A 19,166-nucleotide genomic window follows, 5' to 3' on the forward strand; every position below is an offset into this window, starting at 1 on the left:
ACCCAAATAAGATTTTATCCACTGAACTATACACTGAGAACCCCAAAATTTGGATTCAAGCAGTTTTCACATTGTGTGTTGAAAGAATGGTCATAGATCTTTTACTTAAGAATAGTCATTTTAGGCTTCTAACCCGGTCGCCGTTGTACAAATATTGCATTCTCAGGGAAGAGGAATTCGGCAAGATCCAAAATTCATTTGGCATCTGTATGAAGGCTGAAAGATTGCTCGTGAATCTGCATATAACATAAATGGAATTGTCTGAAGGAGTCAAGACATGAAAATGAGCTGTAAAAAACTAATCAATTATTACTCATAGTGAATGAAATCGTCCCACCAGACACATAATTTTAAAAGAAAAATGAGCACAGTAAATCTTCCGGTCCAGACCAATATAGATATTGTGAGAAACCTATTGTGTAATCATAAAATTTCCAGCAAGCAGACCCAGTAGAAAGTTCAAGGAAGCCACGTACATGTGCTCATCGGATAGAACACATCTCTCAATTTAAAGCTAGCAAACATTTATATTGCAATTTTAAGTTTAGAACACATCTCCCAATTTCAAGAAGCAAGATAAATTAGTAACACGACAGATTTGTTACCAATATTTTTACCCAACGCATGTGATGATTCCCAAAGGCATGCATCTAGGTTCCTTCTACAGTTGGGTTCAGTAGTGAAACATCAAGACAGGATGGAGGCGTGTATTCTGCAAAGTTAAGATCCACTGCAAAAGGCCAAAAACCCGAATTAGGACATCAAGCGACTACAAAGGCTGCACTACTCGGTGACAAATTATCAGATTGATCACCTACTTTTTGTTCATCAATGTCGCATAAAACAGCAAGGCAATCAATGATCTTCCCCTTCTGTTGCAATCACAAATGAATTCTATTCGCTTAAAGTTTCCACTTGGCAGAACCCTGAAATGGTGTATGGATGCCTACTATGAAGATATCTCATGTTCCATGATCTAGTAAGCAACCCAAACTGAAAGGGGCTCTTTTTCAATTCCGGGAATAATTAGACAAGTTTGACCGAACTAATAAATCCAAGGCATTACGTGTTGTCAAAATTCATTTTCTCCACCTACTTTGCATGATGCTGTTGAGAAACCCCTCTTTTCCATTTCCTCAAGCAAAGCAGCAACAGCAGCTTCATTATTCTGCTGTAGATATCCTCTGATCATAATTTCATAAACTGCAGCATCAGGCGTAACTTGCCTTTTAAGCATGTCCTCAAATATTTGCTTTGCTTCAATCATTAAACCCTTTTTCGCTAAACCGAAAATAAGGGAGCTATAAGTCAAAAGATCCGGCTGAAAACCCTCTTGAACCATTCTACTTTTTTCTATAAAGGCCTCTATCAAATTTCCTTGCTCACAAAGCCCCGCAATCCAAGAAGTATATACATATTTGTCCGGAGTGAATCCTGCCTCCAACATCTCCCTAAAAAGCCTATTCAGTTCAGTAAAATCCCCTTTCTTGGCCAACCCGTCAATAAGCACGGTATAAGATATTTCATTAGCCTTTTCTCTGCAAAAATAACTTTCAGCTTCATTAAGACGATCATGCTTGCAGAGGCCATCCATTAAGCTTGTAAGAACTATAACATCAGGGTCAAAACCACAGGCCAATAGTTCACCATAGACATTCAGTGCTGCTTTTACATCCCCAGCCTTGAAATGGGCATCCATTATTGTGGTTAACAACACCTTATCAGGCTGCAATCCGCTCGTGATCATATTTTCCATAAATATTGATGCTTTATCAAACCTACCAGTATTACAAAGGCCGGTTATTATTACCCCGTATGCTGCCATATCAAACTCGACTCCATGAACATACATCTTACCTAAATATTTGAAGGCATCAATCACATTACTCTTTTTGAAATGCCCGTCAATGATCGAAGTATAGACAATGGAATTAGGCTTAACTTTATCTTTCAACATTTTGAAAAATAAGCAGTCAGCCCTTTCCAGCATTCCCTTCTTGCAAAGACCATCAATGAGAGCGGTATAAGTAACCACGTTCAGCGCAACCTCAACCCGTTTCATTTCCTTACACAATTGGAATGCGGCTTCGAAATCACCAACCTTACAACAGCCATCGATCAAACAGGTAAACACGATGGAATTCAACACCACCTTATCCTTCTTCATATCCCTAAATACCTTAAACCCCATATCCAAATCCCCCATTTTACAAAACATATCCATCCACGTACTATAAGTAACCACGTTCGGCAAACAGCATTTCCACATCAAACCCATATAAACAAATGCCTCCTTCTTCATATTCATCTTACAGAACCCATTAAAAAACACATTGAACGTAACCACATCAGGCATGCAATTACCAATCCTAATTTCATTCACAACCAAACAAGCCTTAACAACATCACCACATTTAAAATACCCATCAATCAAAGAATTATAAGTTGCAATATCCGGCTCACACCCATGCAAAGGCATCAAATTTACAAGCTTTTGAGCATAGTCGGAATGTTCTAACTTACATAAAAAGGATCTGCATGAATTGAAAGAAGAAGGGTAAGGGGTATACCCTTTGGAGAGGAAGAAGGACAGTAACTTTAGAGAGAGTGCGCCACAGTCGGAAGCTGTCAGCCTGTGGAGAAGCTTGTTGAAGGAATAAGGGTTTGGGTAATTTGAAGCTTTCTTCAAATGAGAGAAGAATTTGAGTGGACAACCAAAGTTGGAATCCGAAAATGTTCTGTAAGAAATGGGGCCTGGGAAAATTTTCGAGGCTTTCTGCTTCTTCTTCGTCAGATGAAAGAAGAATTTGAAGCTGTTTTTTATCATTCATAGGGAATTGGGGATTGGATAGTTTCTTTTTCTTTTTCTTTTTCTGAATAGGCTCTTAAACCCTGAAAATAAATCTTAAACCCTAAAAGGAAGAGGGAGAAGAAGCGAACGATGACGTTTTAAGATATGATTATTATTTAAACATATATGTATAATACCTTCATTAATGGCACGTCTCGTGTAAGGATGATCATGGGTTTTTGATCCACTCATATTTGATTCTATTATAATTTTTTTTCGCTTGTTATTCAATCAAGATTAATGAAAGTTTCATCTGATTTAAAATTTGAATTAATTTTTAAGGTAAAAACTTATGCTTAACTCGATAAAAGTTTATATATATAAAAATCATTTTAATTAGATAAATAGGAATTTAATTTTAAAAAAACAGAAAAAATAATATATTCTAACAATTACTCTTAAATATAAAAAGATGGATTTTATTTTTCATCTTAAATATAAATTTAACTCGACCTAATCTCATCATTTAAAAAAATCTCACTCCACTCAAATCTAAATTTGCAAAAATAAAATATCACATAGTATCAAAACATGTCAGATTCATATCAAATATACATCCCTACTAATGTGTCTTTGTCAATTAATAAAACTTAATGATTTTGATAAAAGAAAATATAATGATTGGCTAAACGAGTTGAGCATGTTTATTATTTCCTAATAAGCTTTACTGATTAGCTTAGACCTCTCATTCAATGACTGCCGCCATCTTTGTTGGTTCAAACTATAAAAAAAGCCCATGCTTTCGGACCAATCGAATGCCTTTTCTAGACTTGAAATATAATATAAGATTGGTGCCAAGTTAAGCTTTCAAACTGTGTTAAAATAGACAAATATTAAAATTCATCATTTTCTTTCTGGGAAAATATTTCTTGTTTTTTTCCCCCTGAAAACTGAAAAATATTCTTACTAAACGAGCAAAGAAACACAATAATATATAGATACGTGGAAAACAATCCTTGCTCTTGCATAGAGATATTACACTCATGAATGATATATATTGTTTATACCGTAGATTTATGATAGAAGAGGTAGAACGATATGTAGAAATTTTTATCTTTTAATTGTCGATTCAGACTTCCGTTAATAGATTGACGGGAGTTAATGAGTAAGGGATCAAAATCAAACAAACAGATAACGTAAGATATTCAAACTATTATTTTTGAACCGATACATATTCCTTCTATGTTATAGGGTTAAAAGGAAAAATATTTGTCGTGCTCCCAATGTTTTCTTATGTTATCGATAAAACCTTCTCGTAAAAATACTTTTACGATGTTTTTAGTGATATTTGAATTGTTCCTTTTCTATTCATGTCAGCATTTCATTAAACTAAAATTATTGTTGTTCCCGAATTTTGATATAACCAACGTGTTTTCTCATCTTTTTTTTTTACTTAGTAAAAGTATATACGTGAGACGCAATTCTACTGTCAAAATAATAGGGACCATCGATATGGTTTGCCCTTACTAATTATAATATTAGATTACTCCTTTTTCTGGTCTCTATGGAGCATGAATCAATATGTCCACTTCCATGTTGATTCTTTAAGGGATAGCAAAGTTTTCGATAAAGTTAAGACTGCAGCTTTATTTCCACTTTTTTTTTCTTTTTCAAATATTCTCTATTTTTCCTTTAAAAATACACAAAATTTTGATATAATCGTTAAAATTATTAATATACCGGAACTTATACATACAATTTTTTAATTTATTTAATAAAAGTTAAGATTTTCGCAAATGAGTATAATGAGATGATATATTAGATCCTTTAAGCAATGTCAGGTTTAGAATTTTGGCGTTAAGGAATATAGCAAACTAGGTTAAGAGAGTCACTATTGCCTCTGTAGTACCTAATACATATTAGTTGGTCAATAAATTAAATACCTATAATTATAAATAAAAAAACACAAATGTATCATTATGTCAACTGTCTAGTATATGTTCATATTAACATATAATGCACATATTTCTTATTGAATATTGAAACATTGAATTTTCGAAAACAGGCTCTAGAAAATGGACATTGTCAATTTCTAACTATTTTTTAATTTATTATCACCGTCAATTTTTGGAAATTGTCATCGGAATTTTTTTTATCCTAATTACACCTATAAACAGTAAGGTTTGTTTTCCAAATTAAAATTAATATAAAAGATTGAATTCATAAGAATTTTAAATATTAAGATTTATTGAATTATTTTAAATTTAGATTAATTTGATAAAAATATATAAGTTTTGTGACTAAAATTGTTATTATACCTTTTCCCCTCACCATTTCTATTAAACCAACCATCATATTTAATAGTAAAATACCAAAATAAAAACAAAACAATAATTACAATTTTACAAAACAAATAATTGGATGATCAAAATAAAACCTTACAAATAAAGTGTCAAATAGATAATTTACCCTAATATTTTTTCTCCTTTTCCTAAATCACGGGAAATACTTTGGGAAATGATCACGTTCGGCAGCCTTAATATACGGCTAAAAAAGATGTTATCGATTTTGTTATTATTTAAATAACAAAACCGGTAAAAATTTATCGGAAACATTATTATTTCTATCGGTTTTGTTAGTATTGGGCGTTTTATTGGTTTTTTAATAAAACCTGTAAAACACTATCGATTTTGTTATTTTTGGACATTTTACCAGAAATATTAAAAAATATTAATATTTTAAATAAAAATAATAATATTTTAAGTAATTTCCTATCAATTTTATTATTTAAATAATAACAAAACTAATAATATTTTTTTAATTATATATTAAAGATGTCACACTACAAAACTTGTCGAATAATTTACGTGCATAATTAATGAAGCATTTAAGTGGGCCAATATTTCAAGTTAGTACGGTTCTATAACATGCATTTGCTCCAAGATTAATTTGTCCTATATAAGCAATTGAGTTAATTACATTACATGTCCTTAAATTATGATCTTTCTTTTTTAACTTGTCCCTAAACTTATAAATATTCAATTTCATCCCTAAACTATGTCATTCATTCTAAATTGGTTCTAAATTTTTTGAACATTTCAATTTTATCATGTATATACTAATCACTTTTCTTGTTAATAAAATTGTTAGGCCAAGTTATATTATTATATGTTTGAAAAAATAAATTTAGGTCAAACTATGGTTTGGGACATATGAAGTAATTAACTCTAAGTACTTCGTAAATATTTATCATATCTTATATTTTTAAATGTAAATAATATACACATAAAAAAGTAGATACATACTGACAAGTTGTCGGTTCAATAACGAGATCTTACATGAAACTAATTAAATGTTTGGATGAATTTGTAGATAAAATTGAAAAATTCAAAAGTTTGGCAACCAATTTAAGAAGAGGGTCATAGTTTAGGGATGCAATTAGAATGTCAAAAAGTTTAAGGACTCGTTTAAAATGGAAGTCATAGTTTGAAGATGAAATTGAAATATTTAAAATTTTAAAGATTAATTTAAAATAAAAATTATAGTTTAAAGACATATGATGTAATTAACTCTAGATAATTAGTAAATATTTATCATAACATATATTTTTAAATGTAAATTATATACACATAACAAAAATAAATACGTACACTCGCGGATAAATTATTAATTACTATTAAAAGATTATATAATTTTGAAAAAAATAATTAAAGAAAAATTTGCAGACCCCCTCATTTAAAATAAATTTGCATTTATGAAAAATAAAAAATATTTTAACCTCGCTATAATAAATTTCTAGTTCCACCCTTGAATACGTACCAATAAACTGTCGATTCAATAGCGAGATCTTACATGACTCTTAAAGTTGATTGGCTAAATGGAGTGTTATTCTTTTTCGAAGTCCTGAGTTTGAATAGTTACATCTGCAATGCGTGTATGCATTATTAATAATTAAGAAAGATTTTTGATTGATTAAGTTTGATATAATATTATAAAGATTCATTATAAGAATTATCTTTTTAATTTAATTTTTTATTTATAAAGACGGAATTAAATATTTAAAATTATTTAAAAAATTAGAATCTTATATTTTCTAATAAATTAATAGTTAATTAAAAAAATCATAATTTTAGTTGAGATGTAAAATTTTAAATTCAATAAAGAAGTTATATATCAATTGATTCATGGTTGTTACTTAGTTGTGGTTCAATTAATTAATTAATTATGTAACACCCCAGGGGCTAAATTTAAGAAATTTTAAAGTGGCGAATTTAATTAGAATTTTGGAAGAAATTGAGGATTAAATTGAATATTTTCAAAGTTGGAAGACCGTTTTAAGAAGTGCATGAAATTTAGTGGTTAAACTATTAATTTAGCCGATTTTCTATAAGAGAGAATTATAAATTCTCCCGTGCGCAGATCAGCATAATTTTCCCAGTTTTCCCTCTCCGATCAACCAACTTTCAACTCCAATATACTCGCCGTCCGACCTCCGATCGACGAGATGAAACCACCATCGTGTTCGTTGTCAACCGAGGAACAAAACCCCTCAAATTTTTCGTCGTGAATCGTTGTCGTTCATCGTTAATTTCAGTCGGAAGTATCGTCAGTAATAACTCGGTTTTAGTTGGTTTTTCATCGATTCACGACGATCGGGTCATCCGTTTACGACACCTCTCGCACCATCGTGTTCCTTGCATCGTTCCGAGTCTGCCGGTGTCATCCTTGGTCTCCGCCGACGGCGGAGCGTGAGGAGGTGAAGCGGTCAAAGTTTCCGATTTGTTGAAATCGAGCTCTCCGCCGTTCAAAAATTTGAACCGAGCTTTGTAAGTATCTCAAAATCGCTCAAAATAATTTTTATAATTTTTTCTGAGAATTTTACGCTGCCGGAACAGTACCCACGCGCCACCACTACGCGTGGGGATGGTCCAAATGATCGGGTTGACCGGTTTTGATGCATAGTTGACCGGTTTGACCGATCATAACCCGACCCGACCCGTTAACCCGACCCGACCCGTTGACCGTTGACCACTATTGACCAAAACTTTGACCGGCTTTGACCGGGCATTAAACGACCTTTGACTTTGACCGAGTATACCTATCCTGACATTTTTCGACGTTCCAAATCCGATTCTGCAGTCCGATTTTTTGAAATTCAGACCCGAATACCTCGAAATTGGCAGTCAAACCCGTTGACTTTGATTTTGATCGAAAATTTCAAATTTTTGAAAAGTCGTATTTTATGCTTTCGACGTCCTGAATCCGAAGTCCGTTTCGCCAAATTCGAACCCGGTAAGCTATTTTTCACTGATTTATCACCCGATTTGATCCGTTTATCGCAATTAAGCTCCATTTTTTTATGTAATTTCTGTTGATATGGATCCAATAAAATATTGGACGATGATTTCAAGTCGAGGGCGTTCGAATGGAATTTTATGGTCGATCAGTATTGCACGGAAATCGAGGTAATATTTTACTACATCTTTATGCTTTATAGAACATGTTGGTATTGGTAAATGCATGAATGGAAATGTTTGGTCTCATATGTGTAATTAATGAAGATCTACACTTGATACGAATACGGTAGCAAGTAGGTAACTAAATTTGGCATAGATGATTATTATAAGAGATTGATGAATTGTTATAATTAAATTACAAGTTCTGTGCTTAGTGATAAAGAAATCAACATGGATTTGTAACTTATAGTTTATTTCATCAAAGATTAAATATTAAAGGTATTTGGATGGAAAATTATGATAATACTCCAATAGGGTAAAATTATGAAAATACCCTTAAGTTGTAAGATGTCAAGAATTGTCACTGGAAGTTGAATAATAACTCTGAAAGGATATATTGATATGATAAAACTACAGATGTGCTTAAGAAATGCTAGATTTTGCTTATGAAATACGGATAACCGGTTTTTAACCACTAGAGGGTTTGTGCAAGATATTAGAATTCTATTAAGTAATCATTTCAAGATAAGAGAATGCTCGGGAAAATAATTGATCATAGGATCTCTAAATTATATTATGTTCGTTAAGAGCTAATATTGAAATTATCTGGTTAAGAAATTACGGGAATGCCCTTGAGAGGTAAATTAATCCTAGTTAACGTTGAATGAGAAAATACTTTGAGGATTCGTACTTAACTCGATTAAGTACGGATTTGATTATTAAGATCCTGACTTAGTTCAAGAAAATTCTTGATTTTCCGTTTGTAAAATCTGAGAAGACACTTGACCCGAAAATATTCGAATAATGGGTAAATACTTGAAGAATAATTTATCGGGGGTATTATGCTATCATAATTGTTTGAAAGGACTAAAATAAATGATAAGATTGAATTTAATAGTAAGATCGGACGTAATGAAAGGATTGAAATACGCTGAATCTGTAAAATGACCAAAATACCCCTGTAATGTAAATGACTCAAGAATATCACCAAGCTCAGGAATGATTGAATATCCTCGAGCTCTGAAATGAATGGAATAAAACTGAACATCAAAATTACCAAAATACCCTTATGGCCTAAATTAAGTAAATGTCTTGGATTAATTCAGGAATCCAAGTAAGCATAAGTATTGGACTACCTTTAAAGGTAATGGAAAACAATTTAAGTGAATAGATCAACCCTAAAGCTATGTCAATACCTGAATGGCATATATATTACTGGAACATGTGTTCGTCTTCTCAAGTTTGACTCGATGATAAATTTTGGAAGTATTCAGCTCAGCTTAACTCTAGATCGTATTCAGTACTAAGAATTGGACGTTTGTTCGGCAAATCAACCACGAAGACCAAATTGAATGTAATGGAAGTACAACATGTATCTGAAATTCAGGAACGTTTTAATTACTCTGGAAAATCCTGAAGTAACTGGAATGAACATGACTGCTAAATGAACTAGGTAACCTCAATGACTAAGGATTTAATAAGTGTTTTGGATAAGTCTGGAAACTCTGATGAGTTTACGTAGTGTACAATTACAATGGATTATGAACAAATTAATCAAGTACGTCAGTATTTCATGATATTGTGGAAGCGTGGAAATGAAATAAAGACATTGGAAGATTTATTCAGCGATGATTCCGAAAATGGTCTACGGACAAGAATTTGTGGTATTAAAGAGTAAATACCCTAGAAGGAAAATGAATTGACCAGTCGATATAGATTGTTAAGGTTCTGAATCTTCGTTCTCAAGTTGTTCGATTATCCGATCAATTGACATGGATGTAAAGGATTCTGAATACCCTTATGGTTACGTACAACTTCTGAAAACTGCCTGAATAAGATAATATCCTGATAATTCACATTCTGAATAACTGATGATTCTGTCAGTTAATGAACTATTCCAATAGTGATTCTAAATTCCAACATTCTATCGACATACTGAAAAATTGTGTTTCTCTGCCTGATACAATACCTTTAAGTAATACATGTAAACTCTGGTGTGTTCCCTAATTACATAAATATTTTATCTGATTTCAAATTTGAATTCTGTTATGATACCTGACCTGGATTCTGATCTGATATTCACATGGATTCTGATCTGATACATGACCTGGATTCTGATATGATACTTGACTTGAATTATGTTTTGATTTTTGATATATCCGTTTACGGACGGAACATGTTTTATTGGGGGGTATTGTTGGAGGAAGATTACTTGGAGGTTCCTCAGTTGTGTGCTCAGGGCCTTACTTAGCGGTTCCTCGGCTGTGTGCTCAGGGCCTTACTGGACGTGAAGGGGTTGTATGGTTCTGGGTAACCTACATATTTTTTTCGTGACGGATGGGGGTATATATATATATGTTTTAAAAAGATCTGAAAAGTTACATGGTTTTTGGGAACACACTAGAAAACCTATTCTGATCTCTTAAACTCAATCATCCGAAATATTTCTCTGAACTGAAAGCTCATTGTCCGTTACCACCTGAAATATCGGTAGGATCTCTGCTCAGTATAAAAATCTGTACATGTTCGTAAACAATAAGGAAATATATATTTATCTGTATCTGCACGTTCATCAGCATCATCTGGTAGTTCTGTATTACTGAGCTTTCCAAAGCTCACTTTATTACTCACATTTTCAGGTTAAAAGAATTGTACCAGTGCATCTATCGACTTCAATAAGGGAGTTCATCCGGCGTTGCTGCAGAGTATAGTACATGTGATTAGGGGGCATGTAATTGTATTTTGATTTATATACGAGTCTGAAAATCTGTTTTATTTTTAAAATATTGACAACTGATTTTATAAGTTACACGTTTCAATAAAAGTTTTAAATTTTCTACTATTTTTACAGTAGGTCACCCCTCTTGCCTCGTACCATCTGTCATTTATACAACCGCGTTGAAAGTCATTGGTCGAGTAATGAGGAGCTTCATTATGACTTATTTCGACCTCAAAGGATGAACTTTTCATATAATAATATGAGATAATTATAAGAAAATATTATATATATATATATTTTAATTATTAATAATATATATGTATCTTATAAATATAATTATTTAAATTTAAAATTTTAAGAGAAAATAACAATCTCTTTACTTATTTTTGTAGATAATTCCATTCCAATGTATTAATTACCCAAAGAAGCATAAAAAAACTACTAAAAAATATAATCTCTTTAATTATTGAGACTACTCAATAGATTCATTTTAAGTTAGTTATGATATTAAATACTTAATATAAGTATTATTTTAATAAATAAAATAAAATTACTAAAAACATGAAATTTAACTTGAATCTTATAAATTTGAATTTAATAAACCATTTTTTTAAATCAAGTTTGAGTGAGGTTGAATTTTGTAAACATCGACGCACATAAAATTTTATGTTAGAGAGGTGAATTTATAAAATTTTAAAGACTAAAAATATATTATCAATAAAAAATAGAAAGAAAAAAAATCTAAAAACATGATAATTTAAAATTTTCAAAGAACAATTCATCTCTATTTGTAAAGAGTAAAGTCAAATCATGTTTAAATTTATGATGAAATATTTTTCGATCCAACTCTAAATAATAATATTAATTTCTTTTATATATAAATATATTTGCTATAATATTTCTCTTTCTATATATATTAATTTAATTTTTATATTATTATTAATTCTCAAAAATTAAAATAAATTTCAGATCAAATATCTCCTTAAACTCAAATACAAGAAATATACTTCTTAGATTGCATCAAATTTTCAACTAATTCGATCGGAACTGTTATCATCCCTAATCAAGCACCCTTACCCGTTTTAGCAACCCCTATGCGCATACGGAAACCAAAGTTTTTAAAAAAAAAGGCCGACTAGGAGTTGAAGTTTTACTGTCCGATAATACAGTCTCCCAACTTACACGCTTTTTTGTCTGCTGAAACAGCTGAAGCCATTCATCTTAACACAAAACCACTTGTTAAACTATTCCGTGATTAATTAAGTTAATTCAATTAGTTTAATCTCCATTGCTAATTACACTCTTTCTCTCTCTTCACTCTGTCAGCCACTGTTACCAGGTCCAGATTTAAATCCACAATCTACAGGGAGAGAAATCAAAAAAAGGAGCAAAACATTATTTTCTTTATCTTCATTCTCTCTCTCTTTTTTCTCTTATCTGAGAATCTGTTTAACAGCTGTATTTCAACTGATTTGAAACCCTAGCATTTGGATCCACTGGAAGTATTAGATGTGAATCAAGCTTCTCTGTTTGGATTTTTTTTTTTGCATTTTGGGCGTGAGAGTGGTGGGAGGGAGTGTTTGAATCGGAGATGTCGGAGATTGACGGCGAAGCGGTGGAGGTAGGAAGCAATGCGGGGAGTGAGTCGCCGGTGAGGGTGACATCGACCTCGGAGGGAGCTCATCCGTCGTTGACGGTGTCGGCGTTGTTTAGGGAGAGCGGAGGGAAAGGTTCGTCGAGAAGGAGACCTGTTAGGCCTAGCTTCGATGCAGATAATGAGTTCATTACGTTGCTTCACGGGTCGGATCCGGTGAAAGTGGAGCTAAATCGGTTGGAGAATGAAGTTAGAGGTGAGAAATGTTGCTCGATCTAGTTGTTTTTCTCATTGATTTGGTTCAATCAGCTGCTTTTTACTTGACATTAACCGTTTTTATTTTTTTATTATAGTTTTGAATTATGATTATTATTTTTTGATTGGGTTACAGATAAAGATAGAGATTTGGGAGAAGCACAAGCGGAAATTAAGGCATTAAGGATGTCTGAAAGGCTTAGAGAAAAGGCTGTCGAAGAGGTTGATTATTATTATTTTTTTGAAAAAAATATTGGTTTTTATTTTTATTTAAGAAATTAGTTTTAACTGATTGGTGGAAACACTTTAGTAATGATAGTAATTTATTTTGGAAATTGCTTAATATTTTTTTCTTTGCGTGATTTTAGTATGGAAATCCAGTTTTTTTCCTCCACACAAACGTGTATTTTATTTTATTTCGGGAAAGATTACGGTTTAGAGATGATAATAACTGGTAAAAAATGATAAAGGATGAGATGAGACTGTTTATATTTCAGATTTTCAGTGCATATTGTTATTTTACTGAAGAAAAGTAGATCCTGCAAAATTTTTGCGTAAACGTTTTGTGTCTGCTCGTGTCTCCGTTGCTGATAGCAAATCTATGTTAAACTTCTGATGATTGGAAAGTTAGTTTGTTGGTCTCTGGGGATGTAATTTGCCGAAATACGTACTGTTTTGTCAAAGTCATGTTGGTTGGAAGTTTCATCATTGAGAATTGTTGCTCAGTAGTTCTAGAAAGTCATTGATGGGCTGTCTCATCTAACTTCATTTATGATGCTTCGTGATGCTTTATCCAACTTCATTTTCAGGTTGCCTTGTAGTACCTGTATATCCGATTTTAAAATTTTAGATAATTTCAATGTTTTATCTCTTCAGTTGCTTTGGTTCTGTCTATTTCATTTGGCCTGTCAAATTTGTCATAAGATTTCTTTCCTACATGTAGTCTAGTATTCTAGAACTTATGTCGTAGTTTCCTGTTAGATTAAATGTTATTCTTCCATTTCTGTTTTCTACTTCACATATTTAAATCTGTAATGGGTTTTAGAGATCCCAACCTCATAAGTGAATGAGTTGTTCTGTTGTTTAGGGATTCAGATGTTTAATTGCCATTTTATCTTCTTACTATTTCTGGACTGCATATGGTCCCTTTTCTTGTCCAGGAAAACTCATCACCTTTATGTAATTTATTGCTCTTCTACATACTTGCCAATGCTCTTGCATCGAAGACTCTTGTTTATCAATATTTTTATAGTAATTGAATATACCATATAAGTATGACTGTTGGCAATGCTGGACACAAATGTGGGTTAACGTGGATTATCTGACTTGGCATTCTTATAATATTTTGTGATTGAGATGGATACCAACTTTGTTTCTCTTTTGATCAATAGCTCTCTGATGAGGTCTCGAGGATGGAAGAGAAGCTTAAGTTGACTGAATCTCTTATGGAAAGCAAGGTATTGCTGTGGGGGGAAAAATTCAAGCTTACCTTATGTTGGTATGTTGCTATAATTAGTTAATAAACATGTTCTGCAGAATCTTGAAATCAAGAAAATAAATGATGAGAAGAAGGCATCGATGGCTGCTCAGTTTGCAGCTGAGGCCACTCTGAGAAGGGTCCATGCTGCTCAAAAGGACGATGATATGCCTCCAATTGAAGCAATTCTTGCACCCTTGGAGGCTGAACTGAAGCTTGCCCGGCAAGAGGTTTTGTTGTGACTTTTGAACTATTGCTTCTGTCTCACAAAAATAATTTAGATGTTTTATAAATTATATGTGATTGATATTTCTCTCGTTGAATAGTTATTTTTTTTCCTTGCAGATTGCAATGCTTCAAGATGACAATAAAGCCCTTGATCGTCTAACTAAATCAAAAGAAGCAGCTTTACTTGAAGCTGAAAGGACTGTACAGGTTGCACTGGCCAAAGCGTCCATGGTGGATGATCTCCAAAATAAAAACCAGGAGTTGATGAAGCAGATAGAAATTTGCCAGGTATGGTAGTTGTTCTCGGTGTTTCCTTTTGTCAGGTGCATCAAATTTAGGACTCATGAGTATAGCCTAATAATTTGTGCTTAGTCTATATTTTATATAATGAATTACGTCACATGTTTGACTTGCCTATGTAGGAAGAAAACAAAATTTTGGACAAAATGCATCGCCAAAAGGTTGCAGAGGTTGAAAAGCTTACACAAACAGTAAGAGAGCTGGAGGAGGCTGTTCTTGCTGGTGGTGCCGCTGCAAATGCAGTTAGGGATTACCAGCGGAAAGTTCAGGAGATGAATGTAATCTTGCTTAGCATTTAACTGTCCAAGTTTTCCGTATCCTTTTATGTTGAAATACTATTAAAGCTCTTCTTGAATAAATGACTGTTTTTGTCCTTTAGGAGGAAAGAAAAACTCTTGACCGGGAGCTGGCACGTGCAAAAGTAACAGCAAATAGAGTGGCCATGGTTGTAGCAAATGAGTGGAAAGATTCTAATGACAAAGTGATGCCTGTAAAACAATGGCTCGAAGAGCGACGATTCTTGCAGGTTTTTGTGGTTTTTCCCATTCGGTATTAATATAGGCCCTTTAACTCTTTTTATTCATTGTGGATTTTATTTCTTACAGGGAGAAATGCAGCAACTTCGTGACAAGCTTGCTATAACTGAACGAACTGCAAAATCTGAAGCACAATTGAAAGTAATAATCTGATTGTGACACTTACCTTTGTGTTCTATATGTTGATGCTGCTGCTTTTGAAATAAGGGCTTTTATTTTGATTTTCCAGGAGAAATATCAATTGCGGCTTAAAGTTCTTGAAGAGAGCTTAAGAGGAACTCCTAACAGTCTTAGTCGCTGTACATCAGATGTAAGAAACATGAGCAATGGGCCTTCTAGGCGTCAGTCTTTGGGTGGAGCTGATAACTTCTCAAAACTTACATCCAATGGGTTTTTATCCAAAAGATCACCAAGCTCTCAATTGAGATCCTCTTTGTCATCTAGTACAGTTCTGAAGCATGCTAAAGGAACATCCAAGTCATTTGATGGAGGCACAAGATCATTAGAGAGAGCTAAATCACTTTTAAATGGAACAGGCTCAAATAGTTCATTCAACCAGCCTTTCGATGGAACCAAGGAGGGTGAGGCACCAAATGATGAAAAAACCACTGATTTCCAGCCTGTGGACACAGAGGATAACGTTCCAGCAATATTGTACGATTTGCTGCAGAAAGAGGTCATAACTTTGAGGAAAGCTGGTCACGAGAAAGATCAAAGCCTCAAGGATAAAGATGATGCAATTGAGGTTTATGCTTTGTTCTTTAATACCATTGGAATTTATCCTTCAAGATAACTCAATTAATCCTTGAATTTTCAGATGCTTGCTAAGAAGGTGGAAACCTTGACAAAGGCAATGGAAGTTGAGGCTAAAAAGATGAGAAGAGAAGTGGCTGCAATGGAGAAAGAGGTTGCTGCCATGCGTGTGGATAAAGAACACGAGAATAGGGCCAAACGGTTTGGTAGCTCTAACTCTAAGGGATATGCTGCCCAGCTGCTTACTGGAAGGTGCTTTTATTCTTTAGTTGATTATTTAGATTTAAATATTTCTTCTTTCTCTATATTGCTTTTGTTGCATTTTCCCATTATTTTGTGGGCAAGCAGCCATGGTGCCAAGTGCCAACCTGCATGTTCTAGCTTTAGCATGTTTCCATCTTTTTTATTTGAATTTTCAAAGTTTGTTTCTTTTTGATGTTTTAATTTATACCGTCTTGCTAACCTGAAATTTATATGCGATAAAAAATGACCTAGGTTTCTAATGGACAGAGTTCTTCCCATGTCTGGATCCCGTGTTTGCTTAGGACTGCATTGAAGTGGTAGAATAGACTGTCATCTTGCTGATCAAATTAATGCCTTTTGAAAAATGGAGCATCATAATTACTTCATCAAGCTTTTTCAAAATCTTTTGATACCTAAAACTAACCTCATCTTTTAGTTCGTTGATTTCACGGCAATATTTGTTTTCATATACAAGTCTGGATTTTTTTTCTTCACATGGGATTCTTCTGATGAAATTGTCTTTTTCTCTATTATTTTGTCAGCATCTTTGAAAACCTATGGGTGTAGCCGGCTAAGAAGAAAAAAGTATTTGAGCAATAAAATGAGAGAGAGTGCGCGCGCACAAATTATGAGCTATAATTATACTCTTGTACATGGCAATAGAAAACATACTAACCATTCTAAAGTGGGGGTGAGTGAAAGGATTTTTTTTTCGGTTGGTTCGGTCGGTTTTTCTAGCTTAACTGACTTAACTGAACCAACCAACAGCCCAATTTCGACAAAATCGACTTAACATATGTTGTTAACCAACCTATTTTTAATTATATATTATATTGTAATTACATATTTATTTAATATTTAAAATAAATTAAAATAATAATTAAAATAAATAATAATATATTTTAAGTCAATTGGTGTGGTTATGAATTTTAGTAACTAATAATCAACCGACAAAACTGCCAAAAACGACTTAACTGATTGGGTTGGTAAAGTCTGTCATAAGTTATAACCGAATAATGCTCTCCCCTATTCTAAAGTGAATTACCTAGTTAAAAGTATAATTTGATTGATAATTGCTTTGTCTCTGCCTTCTGTCTTCACTGCAGTGTTAAGTTGTAGGAGAGATGCATAGCAATTATATCGACTGTTCCATTGTTTGTCGCATAATCATCTAATTAATACTTAAGAGTATAATTCTATCTAGTTGTTGGTTTGCCTGTCTCCACTGTATTCACTTCTGTTTAGAATGTTGCATACTCTTCTGGACACGGTACATAGAGACTGGCAATGAATCTAGTTGTTAATTCTTTTTTATTTGCTGCCAAATTAGTCGTTCACATGATAGTTTAGCTTTCATTGATTACATAGGTAGTATATTCTGAACATTGAAGTTCTCGATTTTACGCAGAAATGTATCCCGAAGTGGGTTGACGCGCAGCACTCAATGACAACACATTTTAATTGCAGCAGCGGCAAGGAGCAAAATTTGCATAGGTCTCCCGGGTCCTTTGTTTTATTTTGCTTCATATATATTTTTTACCTCTACTTTGGTGTTTGATTATAAGATTATACAACTTGCACGATATTGATCTGAGGATAAATCTGAAAAGGAAAAGAGTAAATCAGAGGGAAAATTTGCTGAATCGGTATGCAATTGTCTGACATAGAGTGCTATTATTTTCCTCTGCTTAGATATGAACTAAAAGAGAAAGGAACTATTGATTATGAGCTAACCTTTTGTCAGGTTTTCTTTGGAGTGGCCAGTGGTTATGTTGGGTGTATAGGTAGAGTTGGTTTTGCAGTTGATATTTGTAATCTGCAGTGCAGTTAGTGTGATTTGTCTCTTTTTTAAAAAGTGAAGTTTGTTAATATCTTGTAATCAAATCCTATTCTGCTGTTGGGTTGTTTTATCCTCATTAATAGCTATAATTTGCTTATAAATCTGTGAATTGATGAGTTTATTTTCGTTATGTTCGGTGCGGCCGTGGTAAAGTGATCGAACATCGCATGCGAGAAAGAACATACTGCTTAGCCCTAAGCTTCTATAAAAATAGGGACGGACGAAAATTTTTATGTTAGAGTGGCAAACTTATGAAATTTTAGGGAGATTATTCTCACTAGCCCCATCGATTCATCCAAGTTTAGAAATATATGTGCCAGATAGTTTTTTTGTTGAATAGTTTAAATTGATTACAATGTTGTATCTGTTTAGAATTTTTTTAATTAATTGACAAAACACATTTTATAAACGCATTTGTTTGAACGTAGGACTTCTAGAGAAAATAACATTCTCTTTTATCATTAAGAACACTTGATAGGTTCGATAGACCATTAAGGTTACTCGATAGCTTCAATATGTTGAATTTTCTAGAAGAGAAAGAAGTGATGTGATAGGATTCTCCTTTGAAAAATTTCGTTGTTGTTCAAACCTGGGGGGAAATTGATGTACAAGTGGCTGATTGATTCTTTGTGGTGGAAGGGAAGCAAAGGTTAAAAAATACTTGTCGAATAAGAGAGTGGGAACCACTTCTCATATCAAAGGAATTTGATGGTTTTCAAATGAAGTTTAGGGTTTAAGTAATGTGAATGAAAAATATAGGAGTAGGTTTGCTTCTTGCTTAAGGGTCATAAGAATGAGTTCCTACTTGCAAAATATTTTATGTAACATAAGTCTTTCTAACGTGAAATTATTTATATTTATAATTTAAAACAAAAATAAGAGAAGAAATCACAATCAAGGGCGTTGGTAGGTCTGCACAAGGAAACTAAAAGGGGATTTTTTTCCTTCAAATTTCCATATATGAATTTAATTTA

The 19,166-nt window shown here is 33.0% G+C and overlaps 2 protein-coding genes across 2 annotated transcripts; one reads left to right on the forward strand and one right to left on the reverse strand.

The window, feature by feature from the left end:
* Positions 1-598: 598 nt before the first annotated feature.
* On the reverse strand, positions 599-2,867 carry LOC120118195 (pentatricopeptide repeat-containing protein At2g01740-like). The gene is made up of 2 exons (XM_039138316.1): positions 815-2,867; positions 599-730 (listed from the first exon to the last, which is right to left on the reverse strand). The coding sequence occupies exon 1, from the start codon at positions 2,825-2,827 to the stop codon at positions 1,073-1,075; it is 1,755 nt and encodes a 584-aa protein (XP_038994247.1). The 5' UTR covers positions 2,828-2,867; the 3' UTR covers positions 599-730; positions 815-1,072.
* A 9,452-nt stretch (positions 2,868-12,319) lies between these two features.
* Positions 12,320-18,042, forward strand: LOC120118101 (microtubule-associated protein 70-2-like). Its single transcript, XM_039138230.1, has 11 exons — positions 12,320-12,816; positions 12,952-13,037; positions 14,207-14,272; positions 14,352-14,522; positions 14,638-14,808; positions 14,943-15,098; positions 15,200-15,346; positions 15,426-15,497; positions 15,586-16,101; positions 16,174-16,361; positions 17,761-18,042. The coding sequence occupies exons 1-11, from the start codon at positions 12,558-12,560 to the stop codon at positions 17,798-17,800; spliced, it is 1,872 nt and encodes a 623-aa protein (XP_038994161.1). The 5' UTR covers positions 12,320-12,557; the 3' UTR covers positions 17,801-18,042.
* Positions 18,043-19,166: the final 1,124 nt, after the last annotated feature.

The sequence above is a fragment of the Hibiscus syriacus genome, unplaced genomic scaffold (genome assembly GCF_006381635.1).
Source record: "Hibiscus syriacus cultivar Baekdansim isolate YM2019G1 unplaced genomic scaffold, ASM638163v2 tig00110327_pilon, whole genome shotgun sequence".
In the NCBI taxonomy this organism is placed as follows: Eukaryota; Viridiplantae; Streptophyta; class Magnoliopsida; order Malvales; family Malvaceae; genus Hibiscus; species Hibiscus syriacus.